The 18,506-nt window shown below is 40.6% G+C and overlaps 1 protein-coding gene across 4 annotated transcripts in view; it reads left to right on the top strand.

Annotated features, from left to right (window-relative positions):
• CNTN2 (contactin 2) overlaps positions 1 to 18,506 on the top strand; it is a 393,010-nt gene that overhangs the window by 372,137 nt on the left and 2,367 nt on the right. For all 4 annotated transcript variants that reach the window (XM_077481283.1, XM_077481285.1, XM_077481286.1 and 1 more), the window contains one exon: positions 11,582 to 11,750. In XM_077481283.1, coding sequence (XP_077337409.1) covers positions 11,582 to 11,750 — 169 coding nt within the window. The remainder of the gene's footprint in view (positions 1 to 11,581; positions 11,751 to 18,506) is intronic.

Below are 18,506 nucleotides of genomic sequence, written 5' to 3' on the forward strand. Positions count from 1 at the left end.
CCCTGACCAGTGCCCCCAATAGCAAGCCGATCCCCACTGTATGCATCCACCAGGGCACAGAGCTGCAGCTTGGCCCCACACCTGCTCTCTTCTTATTGGCTCACTGGCTGTAATTGAGAGAGACCCACGACATCTGAGCCTTTACAACCACTTTAAAGCAACCTTTTTTTACTTGTTTTTCCAATGCCAGTTTCCAGACTGTGAGAACACAGTCTATACTCAAAAATGCAAGCAACTTCAGTGTATACCTAGGTCTTCCTCTCCTGTGGCAAGGGTGCTGCTCTGTAAATATATAGTAACAATTTGTTTCAGTGAAATAGATTAAATTGAATACTTTAATAACCGTTACATAACCTTAATTAGCACAAATGTATTTATTCTTCCTTCTTTTTTCTCCCTTAGCTATTATATTTTGCTAATTATATATTGTATTTTTAGCATTCCTTGTTTTCATTTGGTTTACTCACTGATGTAACCTCACATTTAAAAGGCATGCAGTTTCTCCTCTGATCATTCCTTTGGTTTTCAATTTCTGGTTTGTTTCTTGACTCCTCCTGTAAGCACTTCTGTAGTTTATTGTAGTTTATTGGTAGTCTACTGGCCCTATGCTTTGACAAAATATATGGTTATGCCGGTCTTTCAGAAAGAGAAAAATGAAAACCTTCAGATTTTTTGAGAAATTTGTATATTTACACTTTTGCCTAAGTTAAATTTTAACCATTTTGCAAAAAGGTGCAAAGTAAAAATTATAAATATTTGTTGTGTATTAACTCCATACAGGTTAAGATTTTATATTTAGTTGGAATTTAGCAGAAATATAATAAAATTAGCTGTGTTTTTATCTGATAATAATGGTTTTAGTGTATTTTTAGCAAACATATTGTTTTGATAAACATTTGTGCCAATACAGCAGTGCCTAAAAAATCAGGAGCACCTTCTTTTTATTTCAGAGGTCATATGCTTTCAGAAAATATATGGTTTGGGGGGTCTTTTTACAAACTCTGAAAGTGAAAAATTAAAACCACCTTTTCTGTTTCTTTTGAGAAATTTTTGGGTACGTTTGATTTTCTCCATTTTGCAAAAAGGCACAATTTAAAATTTAAAAATATTTGTTATTTAATAACTCCATACAGGTTAAGCTTTTATATTTAGTAGGGATTTAGCAGGAATTTTGTCAAATTAGCTGTGTTTTTATTTGCTAATAATGGTTTTAGTATATTTTTTGCATATATATTGGTTTGATAAACATTTGCGCAAATACTGCAGGATCTAAAAAATCAGTAGCACATTCGTTTTATTCTGAAAGCAGAAAATATATGGTTTTGGGGGTCTTTCACAAATTATGAAAGCTTTAAGGGAAAAATTAAAAGCTTATGATTTTTAGAGAAATTTGGATATTTACACTTTAGCGCCTGTTCAATTTTCAACATTTCGCACAAAGGTGCAATTTAAAAGTTACAAATATTTGTTATTTATTAACTCAATACAGGTTATGTTTCTTTTTATATTTAGTGGGGATTTTTGGAAAATGCGCTCTGTATCTATCTGCTAATCATGATTTTAGTGGATTTTTTGCAAAAATATTGATTTGATAAACATTTGCACAAATGTCATGGGACCTTATAAATCAGTAGTACCTTCTTTTTATTCTACTGATCATGTGCTTTCAGAAAATATATGGTTTGGGGGTCTTTTACGAACTTTGAAAGCTTTAAGTGAAAAATAAAAAAGCTATTGAAAAATTGCAAAAATGGTCTGGCCACCTGAGTGTACAAAATGAAGCACAGGGCCTGGTAGTGAAAGGGCTAAAGAACATGATACTTAAGTTTATATGGCAGCACAAAAAAAAAAACGAGAATACAGTAAAGACAAAATACACAGAGGACTGGTTATACCAAGACTTTAAAATATATTAAAATGCAGTTTTGCTATCACGAGTTATAGACTGGACATTTAATTCACAAGAAAAAAGTTGGATTAAAATTAAAAACACAACTGAATAAGGGGATATGGGTACCAAAGCAGTTTTGTAATTTTTCCTGGACACAAGTGAATTAACAATGAATGTATTTAGTATATGGGATTTAATGCACAAACAAAGAAAATAGGAATATAATTCACCATTAATACCACTTACAGGGACAAATGATTTTTTACTAGGGAATGCAACATTATTCAGAGTATAGATAAAGGATAAAAATGCACGATTAAAGGATATTATGAAAGAGGGAGATTTGTACACATTTGAGGAATTAAGACACAAAAAAAGGAATTATTATTGCTGAATTAAGATACTATCAGTTAAGGCACTTTATAGAGACACTGCCAGACCCAATAAGATCAGGAAAAAGCTTATTTCCACTTGAAAAATTGCTCAATCTACATAAGGCACCAAGGGACAGTATTTCCCAAATTTACAAGATTCTTACTCTAATGTCAGAACCATTGATACCGCCTTTCTTGGAAAGGTGGGAAGCAGAACTTGGTGCCACCTGGAGTAAGCAAGAGAAAGAGAAAATGTTGAAATTGGCATGGAACAGCAATAGATATCAATACGAAAAAAAGACAACTGTCTATCAAGATGGTATAGAACACCTATCTAAGCACACAAATATCAAAAGGAGAAAACACTATTTTGCTGGAGAGGGTGTGGGAAAAGAGGAACAATGACACACATATAGTGGGAATGTTTCTAAATACAGAAATTTTGGCAAGAAGGCATACAACAGATCTAAGAAATTACAGGAGTGAATATTCCCCAAAAATCCAGAAACCTATTTATTGCACAATACTAAACTTACCTTAAAACAACATAAGAGAATGATGATACCACACTTAATAAATGCAGCAAAATACCCGATCCCAAAACATTGGGAAGCATTAGAAAGCTCAACATTAAGAGAATGGGTTAAAAGGGTAGAATTTATATACAACATGGAAGAATTACAGTATATCACTACGGAGAAGATAGAATAAAAAAAAATGCAAATATTTGGAAAGGATGAAAAGAGTTTAAGAATACAAAGAAATATGGGATATTGGGAGTCTGAAAAAAGAGAAGTAGAGGGAATAGCTGAGGAAATATTATAACATATGTTAAAGGACATGAGGGATGGAGAGCGATGAGGTGGGATGAGGAGGATAAGGAGGGGGGGGGGGGGTTGTAAAAAAAAAAAAAATGTCATGAATAAGAATTTAACAAAATATTTATATTTTGTGAAATTTAATACAATTTAAGTAATAAAAATGAGCAGTACCAGAGCTACCATATAAGGTGCACACCCTTCTTCAATAACCAAGTTAGAGCTATAAAAGCGTTACAGTAAAAGATTTAACTGGAGTAATTCAGTTTACCTGAAATCTATGTACATATAAAATGTCTAAATGACAATACTATTTCTTTACGAGAAAGACACATACAGTGCCTTGAAAAATTATTCATACCCCTTCAAATTTTCCACATTTTTTCATGTTGTAACCAAAAACACAAAGTAGCACATATTTGTGAAGTGGAAGGAAAATGATAAATGATTTTCAACACTTTTTACAAATATGTGAAAAGTGCATCGTGCATTTGTATTCAACCCCCCCGAGTCAATACTGTAGAACCACCTTTCGCTGCAATTACAGCTGCAAGTCTTTTTGGGGATGTCTCTACCAGCTTTGCACATCTAGAGAGTGACATTTTTGCCCATTCTTCTTTGCAAAATAGCTCAAGCTCTGTCAGATTGGATGGAGAACTTCTGTGAATAGCCATTTTCAAGTCTTGCCACAAATTCTTCATTGGATTTAGGCCTGGGTTTTCACTGGGCCATTCTAACACATGAATATGCGTTGATCCAAACCATTCCATTGTAGCTCTGGCTATATGTTTAGGGTGGTTGTCCTGCTGGAAGGTGTCGTAGAAATTTGGCTGCTATGCTATGCACACAGCTCCATCTACCGCTGTGCTTCCAATAAGCACCCATTTCCGTCTTAATGATATAATGCTTTAGGCTTACCTTCTCCAACACATTCATCCCAATGACCAGATTTGCCCAATGCAACCTACATCCTCATCTCAGCCTGGCTGCTCCTCAGCCAGGCCGCCCTGGTTACCCATTAAAGAGACATCAACAGTAGTGTTTCCTTCTGCTTCATCAGCAGCCACCCCCAAGCGAGCCCTTGACCAAGCTTTTTATTTACTTTTCCCACTGGAAGCCACACCCTGGAGGGTTTGCCTCCAACAGCTGAACACCTCCCACAAAGGATGTGACCTCACAGCAGTAACAGGATGTTAATGCCCATATAAGGACAATACAATACAATACAATACAAGGTACCTTTACAGACATGTATACATTCAAATAGTCTGTTACACAGACTGACCAAATGCTTTCAATGATGGAAACCATACAAAACCAATGAACGATGACTATAATTCCGTTGATAGAAATCCTTAATATATACATTGTTCCAGAGAACAATGTATACTTGGATAATTCTTCATCTCTTGTGAATGGAAAGCTATCTACAGATGTGCACCGCCTATCTCCATGTGCTGATCAGACACAGCAGAGATGATGTGCACACATCCGCACACAACCAATGCCCGCAGTGCAAGCATATGTCCCCAGACGATCGTCTGTACAATGTACAGGGGCCCTTTTGCTGGTGGACATACCCCCACTCCGCAAACACCTTTCTTTCCAACCCCAAGATATTATCCACTACCTAACGGATCTCAACCAGCGTCAGTCTGCCCCAGTCAGCTCTTTTAGAGCGGGCTGGGGGAGAATGAACACAGGAGGACTCTTATGACAATACATATAATTAATACATCTAAAATTTCCACAACAGCTCCTCCTCTTTGTCATATGATCCCATGTGTCCCTTGATGACTTTCGATCTTCTTCTTACACCTGGCCTTACAGTCCATATGAGTCCATAAAAAGGAAAACACGGCTTGACATGTAGACTTTTCCTCAGGAGGGATGACATGGTGAGCTGTAGTAGTCGCTGGTCGGTCTGGGATCCTCTGTCTCTTTTTCTTGGGTCAGGCATCTTGGGCTCATCTGCTTGGGCTCTGGTCACGCGTCCAATCAGGCAACAGGAACGCCTCATCACGGAATATAGAAGAATAGAAACAAAAAAATCATGAGTAAATATACCCCTAATTCCTTCAAATATGATCCGCTGCAAAAATAAAAATTAAATGCCCCCAGATTCCCAGGCCCTTAAGAAGATTCCAACCTTCACTAGCTATAGCTCTGGCTTTGCCTTTTAGGTTTCTTAACCTTATCCATATGGGCCTGAACTTTGTCATCAGTATCCCCGATCCAGGTATAGCAATCTTTACTTATAAAATCCCAGGAACCACCCTTGGGCTGTGGGAACTTCCTTGTAGCTTCAACAGTTACATGAAAACATCCCATCCTCAATGGATGAGAAATTGTTCAATCGTTTCATAAGCTCATCCCCCACCGTGTACAAGAAATTCCCGTCCAGCTGTCCCTGACATTCTTACCTTCTCTCGCGCCATCAGAATCGGCCGCGACATAAGATGCTGGGACGAGATTCACCAGCACACATGAACTTCTTGTTTTAGGGGAATTACCTTATAAGCTGTACATCCACATTAATACCAAACTAGAGCTGAAACACGCTTGTGGGCTACCTAGTTATCCCGTTACCAAAACTGGCAAGAACCAGAGCTATTTTTAAAATTATAATAAATTTTACCTTCTAGAAATGTATCATTAAATTCTATTGTCATATGTCTGTTTGGATTGTACTAGTTTGTCAAAAACTCCTCACACCAATATGCCTATATATCTCATACACCGCTGTCATTGCTGGGGCACTTAGAGCTCAGTGGAGACTCAGTAGACCCCACCATGTGTCCTGTTCACTTCCATACCTAGTTGGAAAATACACTTTAAAAATATAAATAAAAAGATACTTCTCATCCTTTTCTCGTTCTTCAATCTTCTTTATCTCCTTTACAATGACCCAGTCACCTGTCACAAACTTGGCTAGAATTAGAGTAGTTAGTATTATTGGTTTGAAAATTTGTCATTCTCAGCACTCTCATCCCCCCTTTTTCCTCATTACAAACTGGAGGAAAACACACACAGGGTAAACTGTGAAATAGCCTATGATACTTTTACCTTCATATACACTTTCAGAAACTCCTTGGACCTGAAAAGATCCTTATAAACAAAAGTTTTTACTCTGTCCTTCATAGACAATGCAACATTCGTGTACATTAGTAAATTGCCATTGACATTCCTCAAAACCGATAATAACTAAACCCCTCTGTAACCCTTACTTCCACGTTCTTACTAAAAATACAACACCGGCGACACGTAAGAGAGCTGCCGCGGTGGGTTCAGACATCTTCTTGTTACCACATACAAACAATGAGAATACTAAAACCTGAGACAAACGCTTAGATACAAATGTGGGGGAGATATTTCATAGTTCCAAATCAAAAATTACAAATTTAAAAACAACCAAATAGAATTCTGCCTTCACTCTTAGCGATAGAAAAAAATGAAATACACACAATGGGAAAGACACAAGGACATCTCAGAATATTGTATGGACCAGCCACACAAAGTTCTAAAATGGGCATAAGAATTCCAACCACAGTTCCTCCTCTAAGAATCACAAAAGCAAGTACTACACATCCATCAGCTCACTCAGCCTTACAGATTTCTGAAGCCTCAGTTGCGATATATCAACTTCCAGAGGGATACCCAAAATAGTATCCTTGGACCACCTATGTCAATCTTTGAAGGGCTAATGGCCTTTAGCCCCAAAACTAGGATCCTTATGTACTGTGCAGCAGTCTGACTGTGGGAAGCCTCCAATCCTTCCCTTGCATGAACCTCCTAGTGCCCATGGCGATTAGAATCGGCTTATCGTCTTACCCCTGCGTCCAGGGAAACCGTTGCACCTACTTTGGGGACCACCGCCAGGTGTCTTCTTCTGCGTGGATCAATGGACTACAGCTAGTCCCTCAACTAGAAACTCCACCTGAGGTGTTATCACCCCCGAATTAAGTCTCTACCCCTCACCGTGTATGCGTACACAAGCTTTTTCTTTGTACGCCCATACACTGCGTCGCCAGATTTAGCCGCACAGAAAACACAATTACTCCTGCTTACTCTACAGAACAATGTGGCTTCTCTCTCTGTATCTAGATATTACAACAAACATGGATGCCTCCTGTTTGCTCTCTACCCAAAACTGTATTACAGTATAAACCTTAGAAAAAAAACTGAAATTAAAATTTAAAATACTCTTTCAAACACCATTATTTTCCATTGTGCTTCCAAACACGAGTCAGAAGACCCCCGGCTCCTCCCACCAACTTCCTGTGTCTCTAAAAGGTTGCAGCATGAACCCAGCAAACAAGTTCATTTACATATCAATGTTACAGGAAAAGGGAGAGGGAGCCTCGCCCCATATGCAGGCTATACAATACAAACCTAACAAAAAACAATGAATTGCCCTCTGTGAAACTTACATACATTTGTAAAATAAAAATAGCACACCGCTGTGTACAAAACCTCAGTTCAAGCTAGTTTCACCATCCACTGAAATTCAACGCAAAATAGAGATTTACACTGAAAACCAAAAATTCACTACAGAAAATGCAATAGCTTAACTGAAAAATCACATAAAAGGTACAAAAGTAGAATTCACTTAAAGGAGATGGCGCCTAGAGAGAGGTGCCCAGACCACATGGTCTAAGAACAAGATGGTGGTTCATGTCACATGGTTTCACACACAAGGGAATGGTGTCTGCACCTTCCCCTATAGGGATGCTCAGATTTTCAAAAATGGCCACCAAGCTTGGTCACATGGCAGACAACAAAAGCTAGGCCCCAACAAAATGGCGCCCTTTCCCGCCAAAACCACAACCTCTCCCCACAAACCCACACACTTGAAAATGCACACTTAGACACACAGTTTAGGAACAGTTTCACTGAAAAGTATGTAATCTTACTACACAATTGAGAATGCACTCTTAGTAACACATGTTATCCAATGAAACAAAAACACCACATAAAACCATAATATAACACAATATATCCCAGGCCAGCTCAAACATAGCTTTTTTCTCAAACAAAGTTCAATACTTATTCCGGCATCAGCTTTCACAGAAACAAAAACATTTCAGAAATACAAACAGCCACCCTAAAAACCAAGACAATCCCACCCACAGCAAATGCTTGCATGGTCTTTTCATCTCAAAACAAAACCTTCCTATTATCCACAGGGAATAGCCAACAGTTCCCATTGTATCTGATACAATATATGCCTGGTCGCCCCTCCCCCAGGCCACATGGCACACAAGAAACTTGCTACAAACTGTTCTACATGTTCCATACATAGGTAAAAATCCATTTCTCATTCAGTTACTTGCACAACATGCAGTTTTCAAACACATACACTCAAACTGATCCAAAACGCGCGCGCACACACACAGACACAATCAAACTTCCAGCATTATCTCAAAAAGACGGGAAATTGTTCTTTTCACAAAGCAGAACCTCCCCAATGCATCAGGCAGAGAAGACGTATTTCTGTTCTCCCCATTTCTGCCTGTGCAGATGGGGGGCTCTGTTTGGTCCCAGCAGAGTCGCCATAATGTCGTAGAAATTTGGCTGCTATCCTATGCACACAGCTCCATCTACCGCTGTGCTTCCAATAAGCACCCATTTCCGTCTTAATGATATAATGCTCTAGGCTTACCTTCTCCAACACATTCATCCCAATGACCAGATTTGCCCAATGCAACCTACATCCTCATCTCAGCCTGGCTGCTCCTCAGCCAGGCCGCCCTGGTTACCCATTAAAGAGACATCAACAGTAGTGTTTCCTTCTGCTTCATCGTCAGCCACCCCCAAGCGAGCCCTTGACCAAGCTTTTTATTTACTTTTCCCACTGGAAGCCACGCCCTGGAGGATTTGCCTCCAACAGCTGAACACCTCCCACAAAGGATGTGACCTCACAGCAGTAACAGGATGTTAATGCCCATATAAGGACAATACAATACAATACAATACAAGGTACCTTTACAGACATGTATACATTCAAATAGTCTGTTACACAGACTGACCAAATGCTTTCAATGATGGAAACCATACAAAACCAATGAACGATGACTATAATTCCGTTGATAGAAATCCTTAATATATACATTGTTCCAGAGAACAATGTATACTTGGATAATTCTTCATCTCTTGTGAATGGAAAGCTACCTACAGATGTGCACCGCCTATCTCCATGTGCTGATCAGACACAGCAGAGACGATGCGCACACATCCGCACACAACCAATGCCCGCATTGCAAGCATATGTCCCCAGACGATCGTCTGTACAATGTACAGGGGCCCTTTTGCTGGCGGACATACCCCCACTCCGCAAACACCTTTCTTTCCAACCCCAAGATATTATCCACTACCTAACTGATCTCAACCAGCGTCAGTCTGCCCCAGTCAGCTCTTTTAGAGCGGGCTGGGGGAGAATGAACACAGGAGGACTCTTATGACAATACATATAATAAATACATCTAAAATTTCCACAACAAAGGTGAACCTCCACCCCAGGCTCAAGTCTTTTGCAATTTTGTCAATATTCCTTTCACACACTTTCCTGGCAATTATAGCTCTTGAAATGGTGAGTGCTGCGCCGATTACCAATTGGGTCTTGGAAAAAAGGGAGAAGCAACCACAATGCCACATCTGTATATATATTTTTAGGGGAACAAAAAGGATATCAAATATTTACCAACAGGTCGGACTTTTAAGGCGTGGAAACAAATGAGAAAGTAGCGAAAAAATTGTTTATTAATGAAAAATACATAGTATCATAACAGTGTTCAGAATAGATAAAAATCATATAAAATGATACATTTTGTACATTGAGCTCTTGTGCGTTGCGTTAACGACGCACAAGCATCACAAGTTTGCTATGTCCCCCACATGGCTTCTCACAAACTGCAAATGGGACTTCTTATGGCTTTCTTTCAACAATTGCTTTCTTCTTGTCACTCTTTCATAAAGACCAGATTTGTGGAGTCGACAACTAATAGTTGTCCTGTGGACAGATTCTCCCACCTGAGCTGTGGATCTCTGCAGCTCCTCCAGTTATAAACTTCTTGGCTGCTTCTCTGATTACTGCTCTCCTTGCTTGGCCTGTCAGTTTAGGTGGACAGTCATGTCTTGGTAGGTTTGCAGTTGCACCATACTATTTCCATTGTCTGTTTTCGGATGAGGGATTGAAAAGTGCTCCGTGAGATGTTCAAAGACTGGGATTTTTTTTATGACCTAACCCTGCTTTTAACTTCTCCACAACTTTATCCCTGACCTGTCTGGTGTGTTTCTTGGCTTTTGTGATGCTGTTTGTTCACTAAGGTTCTCTAACGAACCTCTGAGGACTTCAAAGAATAACTTTATTTACACTGAGATTAAATTATACACAGGTGGACTTTGTTTACTAATTAGATGACTTCTGAAGGCAATTGGTTCCACTAGATTTTAGTTAGGGGAATCAGAGTAAAGGGGGCTGAATACATGCACGCCACATTTCTCACATATTTATTTGTAAAAATGTTTGAAAACCATTAATCATTTTACTTCCACTTCACTATTATGTGCCACTTTGTGTTGGTCTATCACATAAAACTCCAATAAAATACATTTACGTTTTTGGTTGTAACATGACAAAATGTGGAAAATTTCAAGGGCTATGAATACTTTTTCAAGGCACTGTATACTGCTTGGTTTTAATGAAAATACAACATTTTTTTGTTATATGTAGCAGACACCTGTATTATTATGCTCTTCCCCAAGTTTCTTTAGCTTTGGACTGGATTTCACCAACAAGATGGGCATGAAGCTCAAGCATTTAGTAATGTGTGCACATGCAGTACCTACAGTATATCTTGGTGTCTCTGCTGCTTTGCTCTAATTGGGGAAAGCTATGACACTTTCTTTAGGTACCTGCTATCCTAACTCTCAAGGGCTTGTTTTTTTATGTCAGTGTAGTGTTTTATGGTTACAAGAGGTATTTTTGAAACCTGGACTTTGGATATATATATATTTTTATTCTTTGCAGTGTTATTTAAGTAGCTTTGTTGTACATTTATTATATGTTGGATGCAATATTAGATTTTTTATATATATATATATATATATATATATATATATATATATATATATATATATATATATATATATATATATGAATTTTAGTAAATATTTATTTGAGAGCTCTTCAATGTATATTTTTCATTTTTTAAATATAAGGCCTATTGCAGCTTCTTCTTCTGTAGTGATATCTGACTACTGCACTGATGGATCTTCCTGTATAAAGACAATACTTTCAATACTTCCTCAGAATTTAACTATAAAGTAATTATGTTAGGCAACATCTAAGGATGTGGCTATAGGTAGTAATGTTTAGTAAAATACATTCATGCAATCAAATATATTTTTCTGTGAGTCATGGCTTTATTCAGTTTTGCTTTTTGAAAAGGTCTATACAGCATATTACTATGTTTGTTAAATAAGCATTACTTCTCCAGCTTCTTTATAGGCTTGATTCACAATCCACTCCTACCCTGTATGCAACCAGCAAGACAAGAGCAGAGCTTCCACTTCCTGAAGGGGCCAGTCATGTGACAATACAACTCTGTGCCACTGGAAATGGTGGAGATGGGGAACCAGCAGAAGTACACATTCCCAAAGATTTAGGTATTGCCACCTTTGCTTTTTTTTTTGTTTTGTTTTTGGAGAATATACAATTATTAGAATTTGTCCACTATTAACAATAACGTATTTGCCAGTATTTCCAATAAAGTAAACAATATGGGGTTTATTTACTAAAGCTAGAGAGGGCAAAATTAGTCACAATTCTGCAGAGAAATCAATCTACTTCCATTTTTGTTTGCTAAAGCTTAATTAAACAAGCTGAGGTTCGAAGCTGATCTCTGCAGAATTGTGACAAAGTTTGCCCTCTCTAGCTTTAGTAAACAAACCATATATTGTTTACTTTATTGGAAATACTGGCAAATACTTTATTGGAAATACTGGAAAAATTTCTCTGTCAGGAAATATCCCTTCAGAATAATAATTTATAAATTAACTACTTGTGTACATGCATAAATCAACAAAAAACTATTGTTGGAAATGATGAATTATAGGCAGAAACACAATTTTCTTAAAAATAATTTTAACAATATTTATTTATAGAAAAATAGTGCAAGACATACACTAATTGCCTCAGAGCATAACGATTACACTGTCAATGTGGTCTAATTACATCACAATTGGACAAAAAGGCTCATACATTTCCATTTTGTTATGATACATATATAACATAAAAGAAAACCAAAAATTATGAACAGTGTATCATAGATAACTCAGCTCAGGAATGCTCTACATGTTACGCATTATACTAAACATTTTTGGAGGAGCTTTTGGCGTTTTTCTGAAAATAACAACATTTAGATTTTTTATATAATAATAAAAATTACATATAATATATCACAAAAGACATAATACATAAATGTTTAAAAAAAAAAACATGCTCCCATATCCCAAGACCAGAAAAAAAAAGGGGGGGGAGTGTAGGACTAGAGTTTTTGGGGAGCATCATGGGATCGGGTGTGACAAATTTAAAAGAAAATTAGTAAAAATAGGAAAAAATAACACATATATAGAGAGAGGTAGATGCAATCATTACTTACATTCCCTATAGATAAACGGGAATCATCTATACATAAATGGGGAATAGCAGTATAGGCTTTAAGCATAAAGCTAGGGTACAGGAAACTCCATAAAAATTAGGATAATCTGTGCAATAAATCAAATAAATTTTATTTAATTATTTGAAAAAATAATAAACTATTAAATGATTAATTACCTATATAATGGGCTACAATGACGGTAGACCATCTTTTTTGTTCTTTTTCATGTGTAGTGGGCGGCATGATTGATGATCGATTTACAGTTTTTTTTTAAATAAAGGAATTGTCAAAAACAGGCACTATATATATAAAGGAGTTTTCATTTTTATTGTTGCACTTTAAGCATCATTAAAGTGGAGGGCCACCCTGAAAACAAAAAAATATAAAAAATTACAAAAAAATGAAAAAAAAAAAATGAAAAAATATTTTTTTTTTACTTACCCGAAATGCCTGTTGCTAGGCACATAATCCTAATCTTCCTCTTCCTCCTCCGCGGAGATCTTCTGTCTTCTCTCCTCGTCGCGGCGTCTTCTGGGTAATGGGTCGCGCTGTGTTCTGGGAACTGTGTGTTCCAGAACACAGCGCGTCCCATTCAGAAAGTGCTGCGGGACTCGCGCATGCGCAGTAGGAAACGGGCAGTGAAGCCATAAGGCTCCACTGCCTGTTTCCCTTAGAGGGAATGGCGGCGCCGGGACCCGAGAGCCGAGGGACGGGTCGGCCTCGGGCGGCCGACATCGCGGGCGCCCTGGACAGGTAAGTGTGTTTATTAAGTCAGCAGCTGCAGTGTTTGCAGCTGCTGACTTTTTTTTTTTTTTTTAAATGGCCCTCCTCTTTAAAATCACTGCTCCCGAAAAAATTATAATTTTTAAAAAATGTTCTTGCATTGATACATGTCCCACAGGGCAGTACCCATCCCCCATAACCCTTTTATGGCTAATTACTTGCATATAAGCCTTCAAAATGGGCACTTTTGCTTTTTCCTGTTCAGCTTCCATAGACTTCAATGGTGTTCACCATTCAGGTTAGATCTTTTCCCCTGTTCTGGAGTTCTGTTTTGCGAGCTGAACAGGGGAGTGTTCGCCCATCTCTACTTATGTTATCCATGAAGCCTCTAACATGCATATGATCACAAAGCATGTCTAATGTCTACTCTGCTTGGTATCTGATCATTAACGGTCTCTGCAACCAGGTCTGTGAGCTAGCAGCTGTGCAAAGCACTTTGCTTTTGTTTTACTGTCACTCTGATGTACCAATAAACGGCACTTCAAGGATTACAGTGTTGCCGGCTCTTCTTATTACTGTTACATCAAATATTAACACTGTCCTTTCATAATCCATTGTTATTGTAATTCTCTTCCACTAATTAGGTGTATTTAGAATCTATAGGGTTGATTTACTAAAGGCAAATAGACTGTGCACGTTGCAAAGTGCAGTTGCTCCAGAGCTTAGTAAATGAGCAGAAGCAATCTATCATCCAATCATGTGCGAGCAAAAACCATTTACGCAGTAGAGTTCCAGTAGGCCGTGGCACCTTACACATTTTTATGAATGAACAAGGGAGCTGTTAGTACCATCTGCAGGGTGTGTTGGTCTGGCCTGCAGTGGCGGAATTACCAGGGTCGCACCAGTCGCATTGGCAACTGGGCCCTCTGGTTCCGCCACTGTAGGGGGGCCCGCCGCCACCTGGAAGATAGTACAGTACACTCATGGTGTACAGTCATTCACGGGGAGTCCGCTCCGCCCATCCTCTCCTGCCGATCCGCCCATCCTTACCGAGCGCATTCACGGACACACTGCAAGGCACCGCCCATCCTCTCATCCCACACTTAGGGGCACAGTCCCTGTCCACTTCACCCATCCTCTCCACCCATACTCTCTGCCTGAACTCACGGGCACAGTCCCCGCCCGCTCTGCCCATCTTCTTTGGCCCTGCCTGCACTCACAGGCCCCGCCCATCCCCTCTGCTCAGTGCTCACCCAAGCAAGACCCAGCAGGGAACAGAGTGATCTGCAAGTGAGTGGCACCCATCCCTCAATATCAACACTGCCACTGATCCCCACACCACCACTACTGCACTGATTCCCCCACACACCATTACTGCCAATGATCCCCACACCACCACTACTGTACTGATCCCCCCGCCCCACACCACTACTGCCACTGATCCCCACACCACCACTACTGTACTGATCCCCACACCACCACTACTGCCACTGATCCCCATACCACCACCACTACAGCCACTGATCCCCCCACACCACCACTACGGCCACTGATCCCCACACCACCACTACTGCCATTGATGCCCCCCACACCACCACCACTACTGCCACTGATACCCCCACACCACCACCACTACTGCCACTGATACCCTGATACCACCACTACTACTGCCACTGATCCCCCACACCACCACCACTACTGCCACTGATACTCTGATACCCCCCACACCACCACTACTGCCACTGATCCACACCACCATGACCACTACTGCCACTGACCCCATCCTTGCCACTGATACCATTCCATGATTCATTACTGCCACTGATCCCCACACCACCACTACTGTACTGATCCCCCCGCCCCACACAACTACTGCCACTGATCCTCCCACACCACCACTACTGTACTGATCCTCCCACACCACCACTACTGTACTGATCCTCCCACACCACTACTGCCACTGATCCCCCCCAAACCACCACTACTGCCACTGATCCCCCACACCACCACTACTGCCACTGATCCCCCCACACTACCACTACTGCCACTGATACCCCCCCCACACCACCACTACTGCCACTGATACCCCCCACACAACCACCACTACTGCCACTGATACCCTGATACCACCACCACTACTGCCACTGATCCCCCACACCACCACCACTACTGCCACTGATACCCTGATACCCCCCACACCACCACTACTGCCACTGATCCACCCCACCATGACCACTACTGCCACTGACCCCATCCTTGCCACTGATACCATTCCCCTCCCCACCACTCAATCCCATCCCACCGCCCCCAACCACCATCCTCGCCATGGATCCCATCCTCCCACCACTGCTGCCACTCATCCCATCCAATCCCCCCTTTCCACTACCACCCATCCCACCCTCCCCCAACCACCATCCTCGCCATGGATCCCATCCTCCCACCACCGCTGCCACTCATCCCATCCAATCCCCCCCTTCCACTACCACCCATCCCACCCTCCCCCAACCATCACCCTTGGCACTGATCCCATTCCCCCACCACCTCTGCCACTCATCCCATTTAATCCCCCCAACCACTGATCTCACCCCCCAACCACAACCCTTGCCACTGATCCCATCCCCCCACCACCACCGCTGTCACTGATCCCATCCCATCCCTACCCAACCACCACTGCTGCCACTGATCCCATCTCTCCCTCGCCGCTGCCACGCATCCCATCCCCCACCAACACTGCTGCCACCCTCTCATCCCAGGGGCATAACTACAGGGGTTACAATTGTAATAGCACACATGTTGCCCCGACCACCTGGATGGGGGGGCATTTAGAGGAACAAATCCCCCCCCCCCATTTTTCTACTACAGACACTAAAATTCTGCTTCTCCTCCTCTCCCTCTGATAGGCATTCAGTGGCTACATGAGGAAAATGGAGGGGATTTGTTCCCCCTTCTATCCGGGTCCTGCTCCCCCTGAGATCAATGGGAAGGGCTCTGGCCGGAGGTCAGGGGGGCCCTCCATAATTTTTTGCACCTGGGTCCTAGTTCTAGGTTCTAGTTACTGCTGGCCTATATTGTTGTAAGGTTGTGTGAGATTATATATATATATATAAAACACAGTGGCATTTTGGTTTAAATAATTTTATTAACAGCCAATATGGCACTGATGTTCATTTATATCACACCACATTTAATTGAGTCAGTAAGTGGGTTTTGTATTACATCTGTGTTTTGTTCATACAAGGATCATTCCTACTTCATCCAACTGTACATTTTTTTTTTGTGTCCAACTGTAACATTTTTGTATTGGGTTCCCAGGGGTCTGTTTTTGTTGGATTATTTTGATCTTTTATTCATATTTAGAATTTTTGGACACTTTATTTCACCCAACATATTTTGTAGTTTTTCAGATGTATTATGTTATAGGTCATCATTGGTTTTCTGGCAAGTTCTGAATGGCTTGTTAGCTACACAGTCTGTTAGAAGAGGAAACAACATTATGTGTACTTAGTTTGTGAGGTTGTCCTGCTATATATGACTGACTGTCTTCTTTCATGTGCTCTCCTGCACGGTCATCCAGTAGTTGCTGCTAGATCTGTGTTGGTGTGTGACAGGTTGGAGGAGGTTTGTGTGGCTTGTTCTGTTTATGATTTTTTGATTTATGTGTCATATGACATGTTAGTATGGGAAGGCAAGGAGCATAGGCTCTCATAAGTGTAATATGAGTGCATTTTTCATTGATTGGTTAACTGTTCAATTGTTTATGCTCACTTGTATCATGTGATTATATGTATGTGTGTGTGTGTGTGTGTGTGTGTGTATATATATATATATATATATATATATATATATATATATATATTTCATGCAATGTATGTGTATATGAGGTTTGAGTAAGCCCTGACTAGACGTGAAACGTGTTACCTTTCATGTTCCTGTCACACCTGTGATGTGATTTTAATGCTTCAATAAAGATACCAGGGATTACAGCAATATTCTGGACTTGTGCAGGTTAATGAATCTCACAGACAAGCTGTGCAGCAACCTGGGTTCCAGTTCACATCATGTGAGAGTCAGTCACTCACCTACAGAGGCATTATTTGGCTTTATGTGCAAGCAAAAATTATATTTTCAATCTTTTCTATTTTCCTGGCACGTGATTTGTTATTCTTTGCAAAGTGGCGCTTTGCCTCATTTGCTACAGTAAATCAACTCCTATGCGTCATCGGTCTCCCAACTGATTGTAAACTCATCAGAAGCGATAGCTGAAAAATCATATGCAACAAAATCACCTGATACAAATTTATGAGGTTCGCCTTTAGGCTGGGTTCACACTGGAGCGATGTGGGAACACCGCGAATCCGCAGCGTTTTCCCGCATCGCATGCCTCCCGCCGGCAGTTCACACTGCCCTATGCGGACTGCTGGGAGTGTCAGTGAAATGTTAATGACACCCCCAGATCAGTTTGCATATCGCAGTGCGATCTGCAAACTCAGACAGGAATCGGATCGCATGGTGTGAACACCCATGCGATCCGATTCAGCTGCGGACCAAAAAAAGGGTCCCGTGCGAGTTTGCGGCGGGTGCGATGCGAATTCAGCCATACTATCTGTATGGCTGAACTCGCATCGCACAGAGATCGGATGTGATTTGCACTGCAGTGCGGTGCGAATCACATCCGGTTCTCGCTGCCGCAGCAGTGTGAACCCAGCCATAAATCCGTTACAGCCTTTGTCCATTCCAGTACCTCTCTTTTCCCCTGGGGCCAATATTAGCTTATATACCAGAGCAAAAAGAGAACGATACCATAGTATAGTATTTGTTAGAAATAAGTGCTCACAAATGACATACTGCTCACCAAATAGTGTGTGAAAATATACTCAAATCATACTCAAATCATCACTATGAGATCGTCCATGAGAATCAACCAAAAGCGTGTGCTCTGTCAATTACCAGAAAAAAGTGCAAACTCACCAAACAGAATGCTTCCTGTTTTATAACTGCAAATAGTTGTTGCAAAAGGTAGCCACATAGACATCAATTG

This window comes from Lithobates pipiens, unplaced genomic scaffold, assembly GCF_037356315.1.
Source record: "Lithobates pipiens isolate NorthernLeopardFrog02 unplaced genomic scaffold, aLitPip1_a1.2 Scaffold_16, whole genome shotgun sequence".
Taxonomy (NCBI): domain Eukaryota; kingdom Metazoa; phylum Chordata; class Amphibia; order Anura; family Ranidae; genus Lithobates; species Lithobates pipiens.